This window comes from Ylistrum balloti, unplaced genomic scaffold (genome assembly GCF_031769215.1).
Source record: "Ylistrum balloti isolate Yb309-2 unplaced genomic scaffold, AGI_CSIRO_Ybal_v1 Utg369954, whole genome shotgun sequence".
In the NCBI taxonomy this organism is placed as follows: Eukaryota; Metazoa; Mollusca; class Bivalvia; order Pectinida; family Pectinidae; genus Ylistrum; species Ylistrum balloti.
Window position 1 is genome coordinate 441,696 of NW_026782055.1, and position 14,054 is coordinate 455,749.

Sequence of the window (14,054 nt, forward strand, 5' to 3'; positions counted from 1 at the left end):
CAACACCGATACCGATTTCAGTGTATTATTCATCACAAGAACCTTCCGTGCTTCCTTTGTTCGACAGAAATGTTCTGTAAAGCTACGGTGAACCACGTGAAATGTTTTTCCTGTTTTTCTAACATTGTAACAGTACAGTACACTAACGACCTAACAACATTATATTTACAGATATAGACGAGTGTTTATACAGACTTTGCTCAGCTAATACCAATTGTACCAACACACCTGGTAGTTACACCTGTACATGCCATACCGGATTCATTGATATTGGAACGGAGTGTGAAGGTCGGCTCAATAAGCAAGTTCATAATACAAATCTACTAAATTTATTGAACTTTGGTTTAAGGATCAAACAAAAGAAACAGATTTTTATATTAGCATGTTTGCAATTTAGTTTGAAATCTCAGTCTGACACAAAGTCTTAACAGTAAAAGGCGTTTTTAGAACATTAAGATTGCACGACGTGTTAGAGTTACTTTCCTTGAATTACAGATATAAACGAGTGTATTACAGACCCTTCCCCGTGTCCCAGTCATTCCGATTGTGCCAATTCAGCAGGTAGCTTTACCTGTACGTGTAATACAGGTTACGTCATGGTGGATAGTGGAGTATGTGAAGGTAGGCACTGCATTCTCTCTTTATGTATTGCATTGTATTGTGTTAAAGAGGAAAAGGCCGTATTTAATGTCGCTGTGTTTCTTGAAATGTCTTATTTGGAGTACTTTCCATCACACTAAATAAACCCAGTTTACTCTATCATCACGTTATTAGAATTAAAAGTTTGTCAGGAATTGTATCCGTTTCTTAACACAAATCCGACTCGACATGACAAGTTATTTATTGTATGATTCAGATATAAATGAATGCCTATTGTCACCTTGTATGGAGTTTGCTTCTTGTAAAAACATAATCGGAAGTTACCATTGTCTCTGTCTACCTGGCTTCATCATGAACGGAAACACATGCGTCGGTACGTAACCAATGTTTTATGTACGTCAGTGTTGCCTAACTGATCGGTAGTTTGACAGCCTCCTCCGGGACGGTAGTACTTTTTCAACCTCTGTAATGCATCAAAAAAAATATAAACATAAACTTTATTTATTTTACAACAATTGCGAAACAAGTTATGACAACTTATGTCTGTAATGTATTAATAATACTTTGTAACTGCCTGGAGCTCTGAAGTATCAGAACTATTAGGTAATACAGTGGTATCTTACCATTCAGATATCGACGAATGTCCTCGCAGCCCGTGTCCAAGTCACTCCAAGTGTCAGAACAACCAAGGCAATTACACCTGTGTTTGTGAGAAGGGATTTTTCCAGAGCACACCTTACGAATGCATTGGTATAGATTTAATGAGTTCAATTCTGTCTTACATTATTCAGCGTATTATAAAGTAATATCCTTAAACGAAATAAGACGCGGCTGATTTTCTGTAAAAGTAAGCAAATGCACGTTTTAATAAACTACAGGCTTATTTTCAGGTTAGGCGTATTTTTGAAGATCGGATTGTTTTCGAGTTTTCATAGTTTTTAAGATATCTCATATGCCCTTGACAATATTTTGTTATAAAAGAAGTGAGTCAAGTGTGGTTTGCAACAAATATTTTACGTGTTAATGAAGCTGAAGAAACAACGTTATTTAATGTTTATCATAAAAAACGTTGTGATAACCAATTCATGCATTAGACTTTTTTGTAAGGTCAATAGCAAGGAATCGTTATATGATGCTATCACATGATACGTTCACAGATGCCAGAGTATTCAATACGTCTATCAAAGTGCTGAAGGTGAATGACAGTGACGCTGTTTTTAGTGACGAGTTGAGGGATGACCAATCGGAGTTACATACATATATGACAAGCTCGTTTAAATCATCGGTATGTGTTGTAATCACTTTCTGAAACGTTTTGCTATCGAGAAGTTTTTATTTTCTGAATGTTCTCTGCTACTGGAAAGTTCTCCTATATTTACATATGAAATTTAATTTGTTACATTTCTCCCGTGTAATATTTGTTTAGGTATCGGAAGTGTTCACAAATGCTGGATTTGAAAACAATTACCTTGGAACAAGGATAGAGAGATACGCTCCAGGAAGTATCATCATCTTATCAACCGTCTATTTCCGTACTGAGAGTACTGCTCAGGAATTGGACATCAAGAACTCCATTGTGTCAGGGATCCCCGTGTTGCAGTCAAATGGACTGGAGGTTCTTCCCGGAGACATACATGTATCAGGTGGGAACTCCGTATAGGAGACACGTCAACATTGAAATGTCCCTAATTTTATTTCTTTAATCAAAACATAAACATCATTACAACATTTGTTTTGAACCCGCAGACCATTCCACAACATACAGTGGGTAACATCCGGTCAGTATATCTCTACTGCATCATCACACTATAATGTGGGTAACATCCGGTCAGTATATCTCTACTGTATCATCACACTATACCGTGGGTAACATCCGGTCAGTATATCGCCATCACATCATCACACTATACTGTGGGTAACATCCGGTCAGTATATCACCATCACATCATCACACCATACAGTGGGTAACATCCGGTCAGTATATATCCTTCACAACATCACACTATACATTGGGTAACATCCGGTCAGTATATCGCCATCACAACATCACACTATACTGTGGGTAACATACGGTCAGTGTATATCTCCATCACATCATCACACGATACAGTGGGTAACATCCGGTCAGTATATCACCATCACATCATCACACCATACAGTGGGTAACATCCGGTCAGTATATATCCTTCACAACATCACACTATACAGTGGGTAACATCCGGTCAGTATATCGCCATCACAACATCACACTATACTGTGGGTAACATACGGTCAGTGTATATCTCCATCACATCATCACACGATACAGTGGGTAACATCCGGTCAGTATATCGCCATCACAACATCACACTATACTGTGGGTAACATACGGTCAGTGTATATCTCCATCACATCATCACACGATACAGTGGGTAACATCCGGTCAGTACATATCCTTCACATCATCACACTATACAGTGGGTAACATCCGGTCAGTACATATCCTTCACATCATCACACTATACTGTGGGTAACATGCGTCAGTAATGTTCACTGAGATAAGCTTAGTCGACGGATTGTGTTTGTCAGTTTATAAAACAAGTTTCCTTTATCTACAGCTATAAATGAGTGTGACAGCGATGAGTGGAATAGTTGTTCGCCTAACTCTACCTGTACCCAGTCGTCTGGTGTGTACGTCTGTACCTGTTTCACTGGATATATTGATATAGGTGTGGATAATGGACAGATCCCGGGATCGGCGTGTGCAGGTAATGACCACAACTTCAAACCTTTGGGGTATTACGGGACCAAGAGTATGCTTTCATCATTACGAACAGACCTGTACACATTTCAATCAATACTAATAAGGGGGTGTTAGTTTTGCACTGACACAATCACACACTTCTACTTTCAGTTATTGACGATAACAATCAGGACCCAATCTTGGGATTTGTTGTTTCTACTGACTTCTATTTCTACCGCTTGGGAGATGACGTGTTATTTACGCTGCAACTTTCCAGAGGCTCGCATGTCAAGTACACAGTTAATTACGGTGACGGAACAGTGAAGATGGTTGATGACCCGGAAGACCTTGCATTCATTTTGCCATTTTCGTTAACTCACAGGTTAGATACACTGATTATGATTACAGATCTGTCATTCGCTTACACTCTGATTTGGATTATTTAGCTCTATTACTGTTTAATTTTGTATCTACTGGTTCTATGACGGTTGAAATTTATAGTTTTTATTTTGTGTTGCTGCTGAAAAAAACCCTGTTCACTTATAAACAAAAACCTTTGGAAACAGCCGCTTCAACTATTTGTTTAAATTGTTATAAATTAATTCTAAAATGGAAAAAAAGAAACATTTATTCAATTTACTTATTTTCAGATACATGTCCGCTGGAAATTATACAGTTGAAATTTCTGCAAGCAACAGCATTTCCCAAGCTTCGCTTAGTCATCACGTCTTCATCCAAGACGGCATCTCAAGTTTCCTTTTGGATTGTAAAGAGCGAAACACGTCGTATCCGGGAGACATTGACTTTGTGTTAACATCCATGTCTTTGATCACTTTTGCCAACATCCATTTACACTGTGTGTTTGGCGATGGTAACACATTGTACGAGTACGTCGGTGACACTCAGTACAACTCGTCCTTCACCTTCACTCATACGTTCTCTCCGGGAGTTTACGAAACGACTTTAAACATATCAAACATGGTTAGCTTTCTTATGATAAAGAAGACATTTATCATCGAAGAACCCGTTTCAGGATTAACTGTCTCCAGTAATAAGTACGTTCTCTCCAAGGGAACCGAAATCGTTATTTCAATAAGGACATCAACAGGATCGAATATAACACTTCATATAGATTTCGGTAGTAACGAAACCACTTCCCTTTCACTAAACAACATTCGGCGTGGACAGTCATCAGTTCATATACCATTTACTTACAATGATATAGGTACCTATAACGTGACAGTTATCGCAAAAAATGTTAACTCTTCTCAAACGATGGTTTCTCAATTAATATTCGTCCAGAATCCTGTCAGAGACGTTGTCTTAGAGGTGCCTAATCCCCTAATATTGTCTCCCCCTGGTCATATTTATGCTGAACTCTCGTACGTCGGAGGTCAAGATCCGCCATCCCACATGGAATGCTTGATATTGCTGAATAACACATACCCCTCTAGTGTTTACATAGATATTATGGAAAATGCCAAACCGACCTACCTTAATTCGACTTGGGGTGGTTCTGAATCTGTGGGAGATATAGAAATGTTTGTCAACTGTTCCAACAAGTTAACGTCAGTACTTATGATCAATTGGATTACTATCCAAAGGAAAATAGAAGGATTATCTATTAACGTCAACAAGTTGTACATACCTGTAAATGGACAAGTTAATTTCGATTTCTTAATTGGCGTTGCATCTCATGCAAAATACGAAATATTGTTCAAGGATGGTCACGAGGTTTTGGGCGTGTTAGATCAAGATATATTCTACAATAGACAGATTTCACTGACGCACACATTTCAGCAGAAAGGATTATACCCAGTGACCTTCACTGTCAGAAACGCGGTATGGTCATCAATAGCTGAGGTTGATATCTGGGTATTAACAGAGGTTAAAGGACTGGCTTTCGTGAGATATTATGCTATGTCAGATAAGTTCGACCTACCAAACTATGGTCATGGTGATAGAAGTAACATATTTCCCCTAGAGAGAGATATCATTTTAAACGCCTCCGTGTCCAGTGGTAATCACTTGACGTTCGGTTGGAGTTTCGGGGACGGCGTATATTTAGAAACTCAAGATGAAGTTATGAGGCGAAAATTCAACAATCCAGGCACTTACAATATAGAACTGAACGCTTTCAATCAGTTGTTTTATGCTGTAACGGACGACGTCATCACCTTACAACAGATCGTGCAGTTTCATACTATAAGTAACAACGGTCCGAGTGATGCCTTTGAAATAATCACGTTCAAGATGGAACTAGCACGACCCGGTACAGACTCATGTTTTACTTGGAATATGGGTGATGGGTCACAAGAAACGATATACGGAGGAAGTTTATGTGAAAACATCGCGAGACGAAATAAGTTAAACTATGTTAGTTGGACGCCAGTTGAAGTTTTGGAACATTCACACATGTATAGAACTAATGATACTTTCATGGTGAATGTGACGGGTTTCAATGATGTGTCGACTCAGACAGTCACTGATTTAGCAATTATCAATAACATCACCTGTTTCTATCCCGACGTTCACATCGAAGGCGGGGGTCAGCAAATTGACCTTCCAGTCCATCATTACAAGTCCGAGAGAATTATTTTAGAGAGCACAGCAGAAGTCAACTGTAAGGCTTCGAAAGAGGTGAGCTATGACTGGAAAATTTACAAGATTGATGAAGGTAAAACGTATCTGGACTACGTATTTAATCAATACAACATTGACCTCGTACCAACTGATCGCTTTATCATGGTGTTACCACCAAGCACCTTCCTAGCCGGACACTATAAGATTGAGTTGAATGTGTCCATGTACGAGATTCACGGCCTCTCTTCTGTCGACTTTACGTACTTGAACATCACCGACACACCACTTTCTGCCAGCTTTGTCGGTGGCGTCATGCGAACCATCGGATTCGATACAGATGGTGAGTTGGATGTTTTGTCGAATACGTACGATCCGGATTTGCTCGACACTTCAAACAAAACAGGATTAACCTTTACATGGAAGTGCCGTTTGTCACACGAAACTTTTCCAACGGGCAGTTTACCAACTGTGGAGATTCCGACCATGGAGCAGCGACAAAACATGACTTGGGGACAAGGCTGTTTTGGAACAGGAATCGGCAAATTGGAGATGGAAACTGGAATATTGACGCTGAATTCGGCTCTATTTCAACCCAGATCTGAAAATGTTTTTGAGGTGATTGTGCAAAAAGATGAAAGGATATCGATTGCTGAACAAACTTTAATTGTCATAGATGGAACACCTAAGCAACTACATATCAAGTGAGTATTTTTTGTACTTCAGAATGCCCTTTCTTGATGAAGTATACCACTGTGTTCACTGTTTGAGACCACGTAGACTAAATTCAAAGCAAACTTTAAACTATCTTTAAAACCGCGTTGCACACATCGGTATCCTTTCACTTGTATATATTTATTTTAGATGTCGAGTGAATTGTAATTCCAAGATGAACCCGTCGGGTGAATTTCTCCTGGTCGGAAGTTGTCTAGATTGTAGCCCGTTTGATGACATCCAGTTTAGATGGTCCTTATCCTTGCAAAATCTGACCACGCTGAGTTTTGATGATGTCGTCGAACTTCCCGAGTTTGCAGAAGCTGGTAAGTCTAGACGTTAATTTTAGAATAAAGTTAACGTTTCTAAAATTTTAAGTAGCATTGAACTGAAAACGACTTCCCAAGAACTTTCTTATGTTTTTCCGAAGATTTTTAGACCCAACAAAGCAATTTCGGTCATGTTAACACATACGACATCTTTAAAATCTTTATAAGCTGATTTTTTATAAACCTTGCATTGTCATATACGCTGGTACATGTTCTTCAGTTACAGGTTTCATCACTTGAAAGGTGTTTTATCGTGTAAACATTGTAATATTTTTGAAGGTATTTCAAGTTCAGTGTTGTTATTGAAACCAGCGACATTGACCGGGGGTAGAAAGTATCGTCTTAAACTGGAAGCACAAGTACATGGTTACGCTGATTCCTTTACTGTATACGAGTTTGTCACCAATCTACCGCCATATGGTGGTATGTGTAATGTCATTCCTGAAAAAGGTGAGACCCGTTAAATAATCTATGCATTTATACTTTCCATTTCGTTATCAGTCAATTTAACGTACCATGGTACCGTTAGACAAATATTCCTCTCTTCATTGGTCATGGCACATATTGTCACTAATATTCACTACAAACCATTTATTTATTTCAACGACAAACAGGATTTGCTCTTGAAACGACTTTCACAATCGCATGCCACGGTTGGAAGAATCATGGCGAGGATCAAGAAAACTTGGAGTATACGTTTTGGTTGAGACCACTGGATAGCAATCACAATCAGCTCGTGTTCTACGGACGTCAGCCTTACACGCCCGATTCACAGTTCCCGCTCGGACCTAGCGAACACAACTATATCATCGACATCATCGTCAGAATCCAAAACCCGATCGGGGAATATATCGAAACACCACTCGAGGTTCAGGTACTGAAGAAGTCGATAGATACTTCAATATCAAACACCACCATTCTATATATAAATTGAAAACTAAAGCCACGTTTTATGTTATGAGGTGTACAAATGAGATATAATTCCACTGTATGATTGTATGGTGATCCACGTATACAATTTTGTCATCCCTTTGATCTCTGTTGTTTTCCGATATACTAACTTTTAATAAAAGGAAAACTTTTTTATTCATACTCTTACTCTGTAAATAATGTGATTATTTGTGCTGTTTCATGACACCTTGGCCTTGTACATTGGACGATGTATTATTCCATGTATCTAAAGGTGATGAATCCAACAAAGGAGGAAGATGTTGACTCGTTGATAACACTTGCCTCAGGTGAGAATAACGAGATCTCTAGTCTCCTGTCGTCAGGCAAGAGTCAAGAGGCTAAACAGCTAATCGTTGCCATGGTCTCCCTCATCAATGATGAACCGCTCAATGTGAGTACCATAATTCATGTTTGATTAATTTTAGTTAGAAAAATAAGTTGCACTATTGAAAAATGAATTGAATAAATATAACATTTTACGGTACCGCAAGTCATGTTTGCTTTTTGAATGTCGGTTTCCCAATTACAATAAATAAATGACTATATAAACACATAAATTATACATATATCTACTAGCTAACAAATACTTTTACCATTCGATGATTCAAAATCACATGTGGAGTTCTTTATTTACTAATATCAAGTGTTCAAATAAAGCAACATCGTACTGTCTTGATATTGTAATATGGATGTAGAAGAGATATACTACCGTATGTACACCTATTCGAACTGAAGGAGGCAATGGATTTGACTTGTACTGCAAAGTTTGAGGAAGTTTTCAATGTTACACCCGGTCCTGATTTACATTTGAGTTTGGGACAACGGGACAATGTTTATAAAGTGAAAGAAACGGTGTTGTGCCTTTGATGACTGTGTTGATGCCTTTTACCAAGGGATCATTGCATTGGGGTGGAACTACGTACCACTTTAATAATAATATTAGTGAAACAAGAAATAGACTTCAGTCACTGAGGATCAAATGGTGTGAATGTTTTCTGTTTTATAATCGCGACATGGACTTAGATATATATGTTGGTTCGTGATCAAAGTGGTATATCATTTCAGTATTAACCACCACGTAGTCATTGTCAGTGGTAATTTTAATATTGCATATCTCTATGAGGTAGAATTAATGTTTGTCGTCTTCACGATCAAAAAAGTTGGCGTGTATTTGTTTTATTTAACATGATATTACAATTAACTTTTACCGTAGCTCAAACTATATTTTGCAGATTTTTAAAAATAAGCATGTGGTCTGAGGTTGCGGAAACGCGTACTTTTCTCTTGACGCTAGAAAAGATAGATTTCTCTTTGTCTAATGAGTAATCAGTACAACTGAAATAAATACAAAGATTTATAGTACGATGTTATGTTTTTTTATCCGATAGAAAACAATAAATCGGTGTTTGCACTTTTGTATATAGTTTATTCACTGTACTTGCTTGTCTTTCAAGTCGGACGGATGTCAAAGGGTGTAATGTAGCTCCGACCTCAATTCAGTAATCACTTGATAATGAGGCATAGCCAACCAGAGACCTGGCCTTTTTGTAAGTGGCCTGTTGACATGTCTGGAATGAATCAACAATCGTTCCGGTCACCATAGTGTACCGTTTCGCTCTGAACCGTCAACTCAAATTCTAAGGTAAATCTGAACCGAATGCAAACCATCCATAACCATAATCAATGTTTGTCGTATATCGTTGTCAGTTTGCGGGACACGATCAGAGCGTACAGGAAACTGCCACATCAGTACATGTAACAAGCAACACAACGAACTTTAATGCCACAACCTCGGAAATCACCACTATAACGAGTACGACCGGTATTACCGGTACGACAACGGTCCCAACAACGGTTGATCCGGTCAAGGCAAAGCAGGACAAGGAGAAAAGAGAAGAAGAAGAAAAAGAGAAACGGATACAGGTACAGAATATAGTCAGGTGGTAACAATATCAAGTGTGAAGTTTTATGGAAACGGATGTTCCCTACCTCTTAGCACGATGGACTATTTTTCGGTGCTGAGAGTTTCTTACTCGGTATTTTTCCCAATTACGTTTGATTCTAAGAAGTTCCTTTTATGGTACTTTTTCTTTACCTTTTTGTTGCTTTTCCTATGTTATGTTTTACTTGTTTCCTTTTGGGTACGTTTCTTGTAACTCTTTTCCCTAGGGATTCTTTAAGGCACTTATCCTACACCTTTATTTACAGGACTAGGAGATTCTTTTTTAGGCACTTATCCTACACTGTTTTGTTCTAGGACTAGGAGAGTCTTTTTAAGGCACTTATCCTACACTGTTTTGTTCTAGGACTAGGAGAGTCTTTTTAAGGCACTTATCCTACACTGTTTTGTTCTAGGACTAGGAGAGTCTTTTTAAGGCACTTATCCTACACTGTTTTGTTCTAGGACTAAGAGAGTCTTTTTCAGGCACTTATCCTACACTGTTTTGTTCTAGGACTAGGAGAGTCTTTTTTAGGCACTTATCCTACATTGTTTTGTTCTAGGACTAGGAGAGTCTTTTAAAGCACTTATCCTACACCCTTTTCTCTTAAGGCACTTATCCTACACTGTTTTGGTTCTAGGACTAGGAGAGTTTTTTAAGGCACTTATCCTACACCCTTTTCTTTTAAGGCACTTATCCTACATTGTTTTGTTCTAGGACTTGGAGATTCTTTTTGGTCACTTATCCTACACAGTTGTTCTAGAAGTTTCTTTTCGATTTTCTTATTTACCATTGTGTTTTCTTTTTAAATACCTTTTCTGTATCGTTTAAACCTAGAACTTTTATTTTTGAGAATGTTTCCCATACCGTGTTTTACTCTGAGTTTCTTTTTAGATACTTTTCTTTAGTTTCTAAGGGTTTCTTTTGGAGTATTTTATTTTTTTCTTTATCATATTATGCTTAACGTTTCTTTTCTTATGCTTTTCCTACATGATTTATTTGTTAAAAACTTCATGTTTTATACTTGAAATGTTAATCTGTTGTCATTGGAACCTGTAATGGGCATTTATTTATTTGAATTATATTTTCAGTGAAGTATAGGGAATATTTATTGATGTCAAGATTGTAATGGTCATTTTGTTCTGCCTTGAATGGATTAAATATTCAAAGTGAGCATTGAGTTTCCATAACTTATTTTACATATGAGATTAAAGTGTTGAAAGTGAGTTGTTGGACAAAGATCTGGTGCACAACTTCAGAAGTGTTATCTTCTTTGATTTTGTTGAAAACTTATCATTGTTTCTCTTTTGTTTCTCAGTTTCGAGAGGTGCTGGCAAACACTCTAGAGCAACAGACAAACTCACAGTCAATAAACTCCCTTCAACAAACTGCCATGTGCTTTGCAATGGTGGCACACGCTACAACCGAGCTTTCCGATAACACGCAGGTACGACTAACTAACTAAAAACCCGAAATGCTCTCTGAACAAGCTAAGCTTTCTGAAAATATACATCTGCAACTTAAAAAAACAACTCCTTGAACAAGCCATGCTTGCTAACATACATGCATCCTTCACAGGCGGTGAAATGTGGATTATACGAACTCCAACTAGAGATCAAAGGTCAAATAACAACAAAATATTAGTTCGTTAATGTCTGGGCCTTATCTTCTAAACCATTATGGTTGTTATATTTTTTAAACATATGATATGTTAGTGTGGTCAAGCCAAATTTTTAATATGATACTATATATTCTCTAACGTTCTGAAAATTGTGGATAAAATCAAATAACTTGATTTATATACATGGTCAAATTGTAAAAATATAAAACAAGGAAATATGGCGTTTTGTTCACAAAAAAATGTATTTTGTTACATAATAAACAATATCAAGAAAATACGAATATGTCAGCATAATCTTAATCAGAAATCAAAATCAATCAAACTAGGGCAAAATATAAATAAGAGAAAGATTAAAATAGAGACTATTGAAAAAGTACAAAGAGAATAAGACCTGGAGTTTAGGAAGAGTAAGCGTCTTCTGCTTCGTCGATGACACCCGCCATGTTAATCTTGGTTCTCAAATAGGAGCAAGGGACAACAGAACCAACAAGTAACCTAACGAGCATCAAATAAGTCCAGCGTCATGAACTAGAAAATTTCTCAATGAGATAGTAATGACGACCGTAAAATCTCCCCATAATTTTCATCAATCTGCATCTTTTGAAACACTGTCACACGATTTCGTCCTTTAGTTGACGACTTCTTGCACGTAAATCTTGATAATGGAAACATGTCCTTGAATATCGAATCAACCACGACACATTTACACCATAGTTTGAATGCAAGAATGTTGCTGTCCAGAACTAGAGAATTTATAATTAGGAAATTGAAATCATCACCTTATCATACAGCCTGGTTAAAAGTTGGCCATATTGAATCCTTATAAGAAAATATTGAGATAAGTTGCTGATGTAAAAGAATTCGTAGTGTGTTTGATTTCCAGTTCTAGTGGATATATGCGATGGACGTGGTCAATAAATTTCTAGTTATTTAAAGACAAGAAACCATCCATATAGTCATAGTAAAATCAAACACGTGAACCAACCCATTTGTATGTGAATAGTTTGTTGGAAGATCTTGCTATTAAATGTTAAACATTTTTAAGTTCTGAATTCGTAGTATTAAAAGTAAAATCTTGTTTGCGATTATGCTGTAAATATATTCACCTTTTTATCATTCACATTGTATAATGTGTAGGATGGTATTAAGATGGTTGATACTATCACAAAGAAGAACATCTTTTAGATAAGATAATATATCACGAGGGATACGATTTGTAGTAAAGCAACATTATGTCTAGAGTGTTGATGAAACGGTAAACGAAGGTGAATGTTTACAGTGAAAAGCAACTACGCTATACAGTATTCTTGGATTTGTTGGGCAAGGAGAAGTATAATTATGTTATCGACATCGTTACCGATACAGTTCCTGTGTATGCATACATCATATTTATATCGTTTCAATGTATATGCATTTACACCATTTTTTATTAACGAACAGGACATCGTAGTCTCTTCAATGCTGATAATGGCCAACTCTCTCGACATATTGGTGGATAATTCCAAGTCTGAATCGATGGATCAAGAATGGGACACTGCAGTTGGTATGTAAAACTATAGTTGTAAATCAGGTGAAACATTGTTCGCGATATAAAATTTGAAATCTTAATTTCATTATTGTTCACATGTGTATATGTTTTAATCTAGATATGTTAGCTTCCCTTGGAAGTGTGGCAATGGCTGCTGTTGGTATGTCTTTAGAAGAGGTCGCCGTGAGCTCGCATGTCTCCGAAACACAACACACGCAAAGTCCTACACAGCCAGTAGGGAGCACCACTAACCTTAACACTACGCAGACGCAGTCGACGACAACCCAATCCACGCGATCGACAACCTTATCTAATAAGGAAATCCGGAGACAAAAGGTACACATTTTTCAAGAACATTAAAATAAAGGAATTTGACCGATGATTAAACATTAAACACTGGTAGCCAGAAACATAAAGTAGAAATTGATTTTGTCCATTTGTTTAATAATCGAAAAAAACTGGCGAATTGAGGTTAACCGTAACTATTCACATCAAATTTGGAATCTGATAATAAACATTAGAGATTCTCCGTAAATTAAAGAAATCTAGCTAGAGTTGTTAGACCAATCATATGAGGAAACGCTTTTCACATTTTCAGACAACGAAGGATTTGGGAAAGTGTTGTTGGAATTATTATTTCCCAATTATTGTCATGGCAACGCAGCACAATTACACACGGGAAAGTATTTCTTTGTACCAGTACTTCCCTGTGGTTTTGTTCTTGTCATTTTAGTCAGGAGTATAAAACTGACTTGACTAAAAAGTAAAAAAAAAACTGTGTCATTAATTACGGAACCGAGTTGTAACACAATTGATATTTCAGGTTAAGGAAATCGCTACTAAGGTTCTGGAGGTGACCGAGATGTTGTATCAAACCGCCATTAAGACACGTATACCTGGTGGTCCACCATTGCGTCTGGAGGCAGAACATTTATCTATGGTTGCCGAAAGGAGAGAAGTGAACAAGTTGGTCAGTGCCGTGCTGAATGTTACCAGCGGCTCTTTCGCGTTGCCATCATCAAACGAAATCATCAACGGCAGTGCGAATACATCCTATATAGATTCTAAG

General features: G+C 37.4%; 1 protein-coding gene across 1 annotated transcript in view; it reads left to right on the forward strand.

Moving 5' to 3' along the window:
- LOC132547415 (uncharacterized) overlaps nucleotides 1-14,054 on the forward strand; it is a 33,836-nt gene that overhangs the window by 10,227 nt on the left and 9,555 nt on the right. The window contains exons 13-29 of the mRNA XM_060211172.1: nucleotides 172-288; nucleotides 496-621; nucleotides 1,231-1,350; nucleotides 1,758-1,885; nucleotides 2,027-2,243; nucleotides 3,198-3,347; nucleotides 3,494-3,704; nucleotides 3,973-6,606; nucleotides 6,767-6,942; nucleotides 7,225-7,395; nucleotides 7,560-7,819; nucleotides 8,129-8,287; nucleotides 9,604-9,819; nucleotides 11,155-11,283; nucleotides 12,898-13,000; nucleotides 13,104-13,321; nucleotides 13,809-14,054. Coding sequence (XP_060067155.1) covers nucleotides 172-288; nucleotides 496-621; nucleotides 1,231-1,350; nucleotides 1,758-1,885; nucleotides 2,027-2,243; nucleotides 3,198-3,347; nucleotides 3,494-3,704; nucleotides 3,973-6,606; nucleotides 6,767-6,942; nucleotides 7,225-7,395; nucleotides 7,560-7,819; nucleotides 8,129-8,287; nucleotides 9,604-9,819; nucleotides 11,155-11,283; nucleotides 12,898-13,000; nucleotides 13,104-13,321; nucleotides 13,809-14,054 — 5,381 coding nt within the window. The remainder of the gene's footprint in view (nucleotides 1-171; nucleotides 289-495; nucleotides 622-1,230; nucleotides 1,351-1,757; nucleotides 1,886-2,026; nucleotides 2,244-3,197; nucleotides 3,348-3,493; nucleotides 3,705-3,972; nucleotides 6,607-6,766; nucleotides 6,943-7,224; nucleotides 7,396-7,559; nucleotides 7,820-8,128; nucleotides 8,288-9,603; nucleotides 9,820-11,154; nucleotides 11,284-12,897; nucleotides 13,001-13,103; nucleotides 13,322-13,808) is intronic.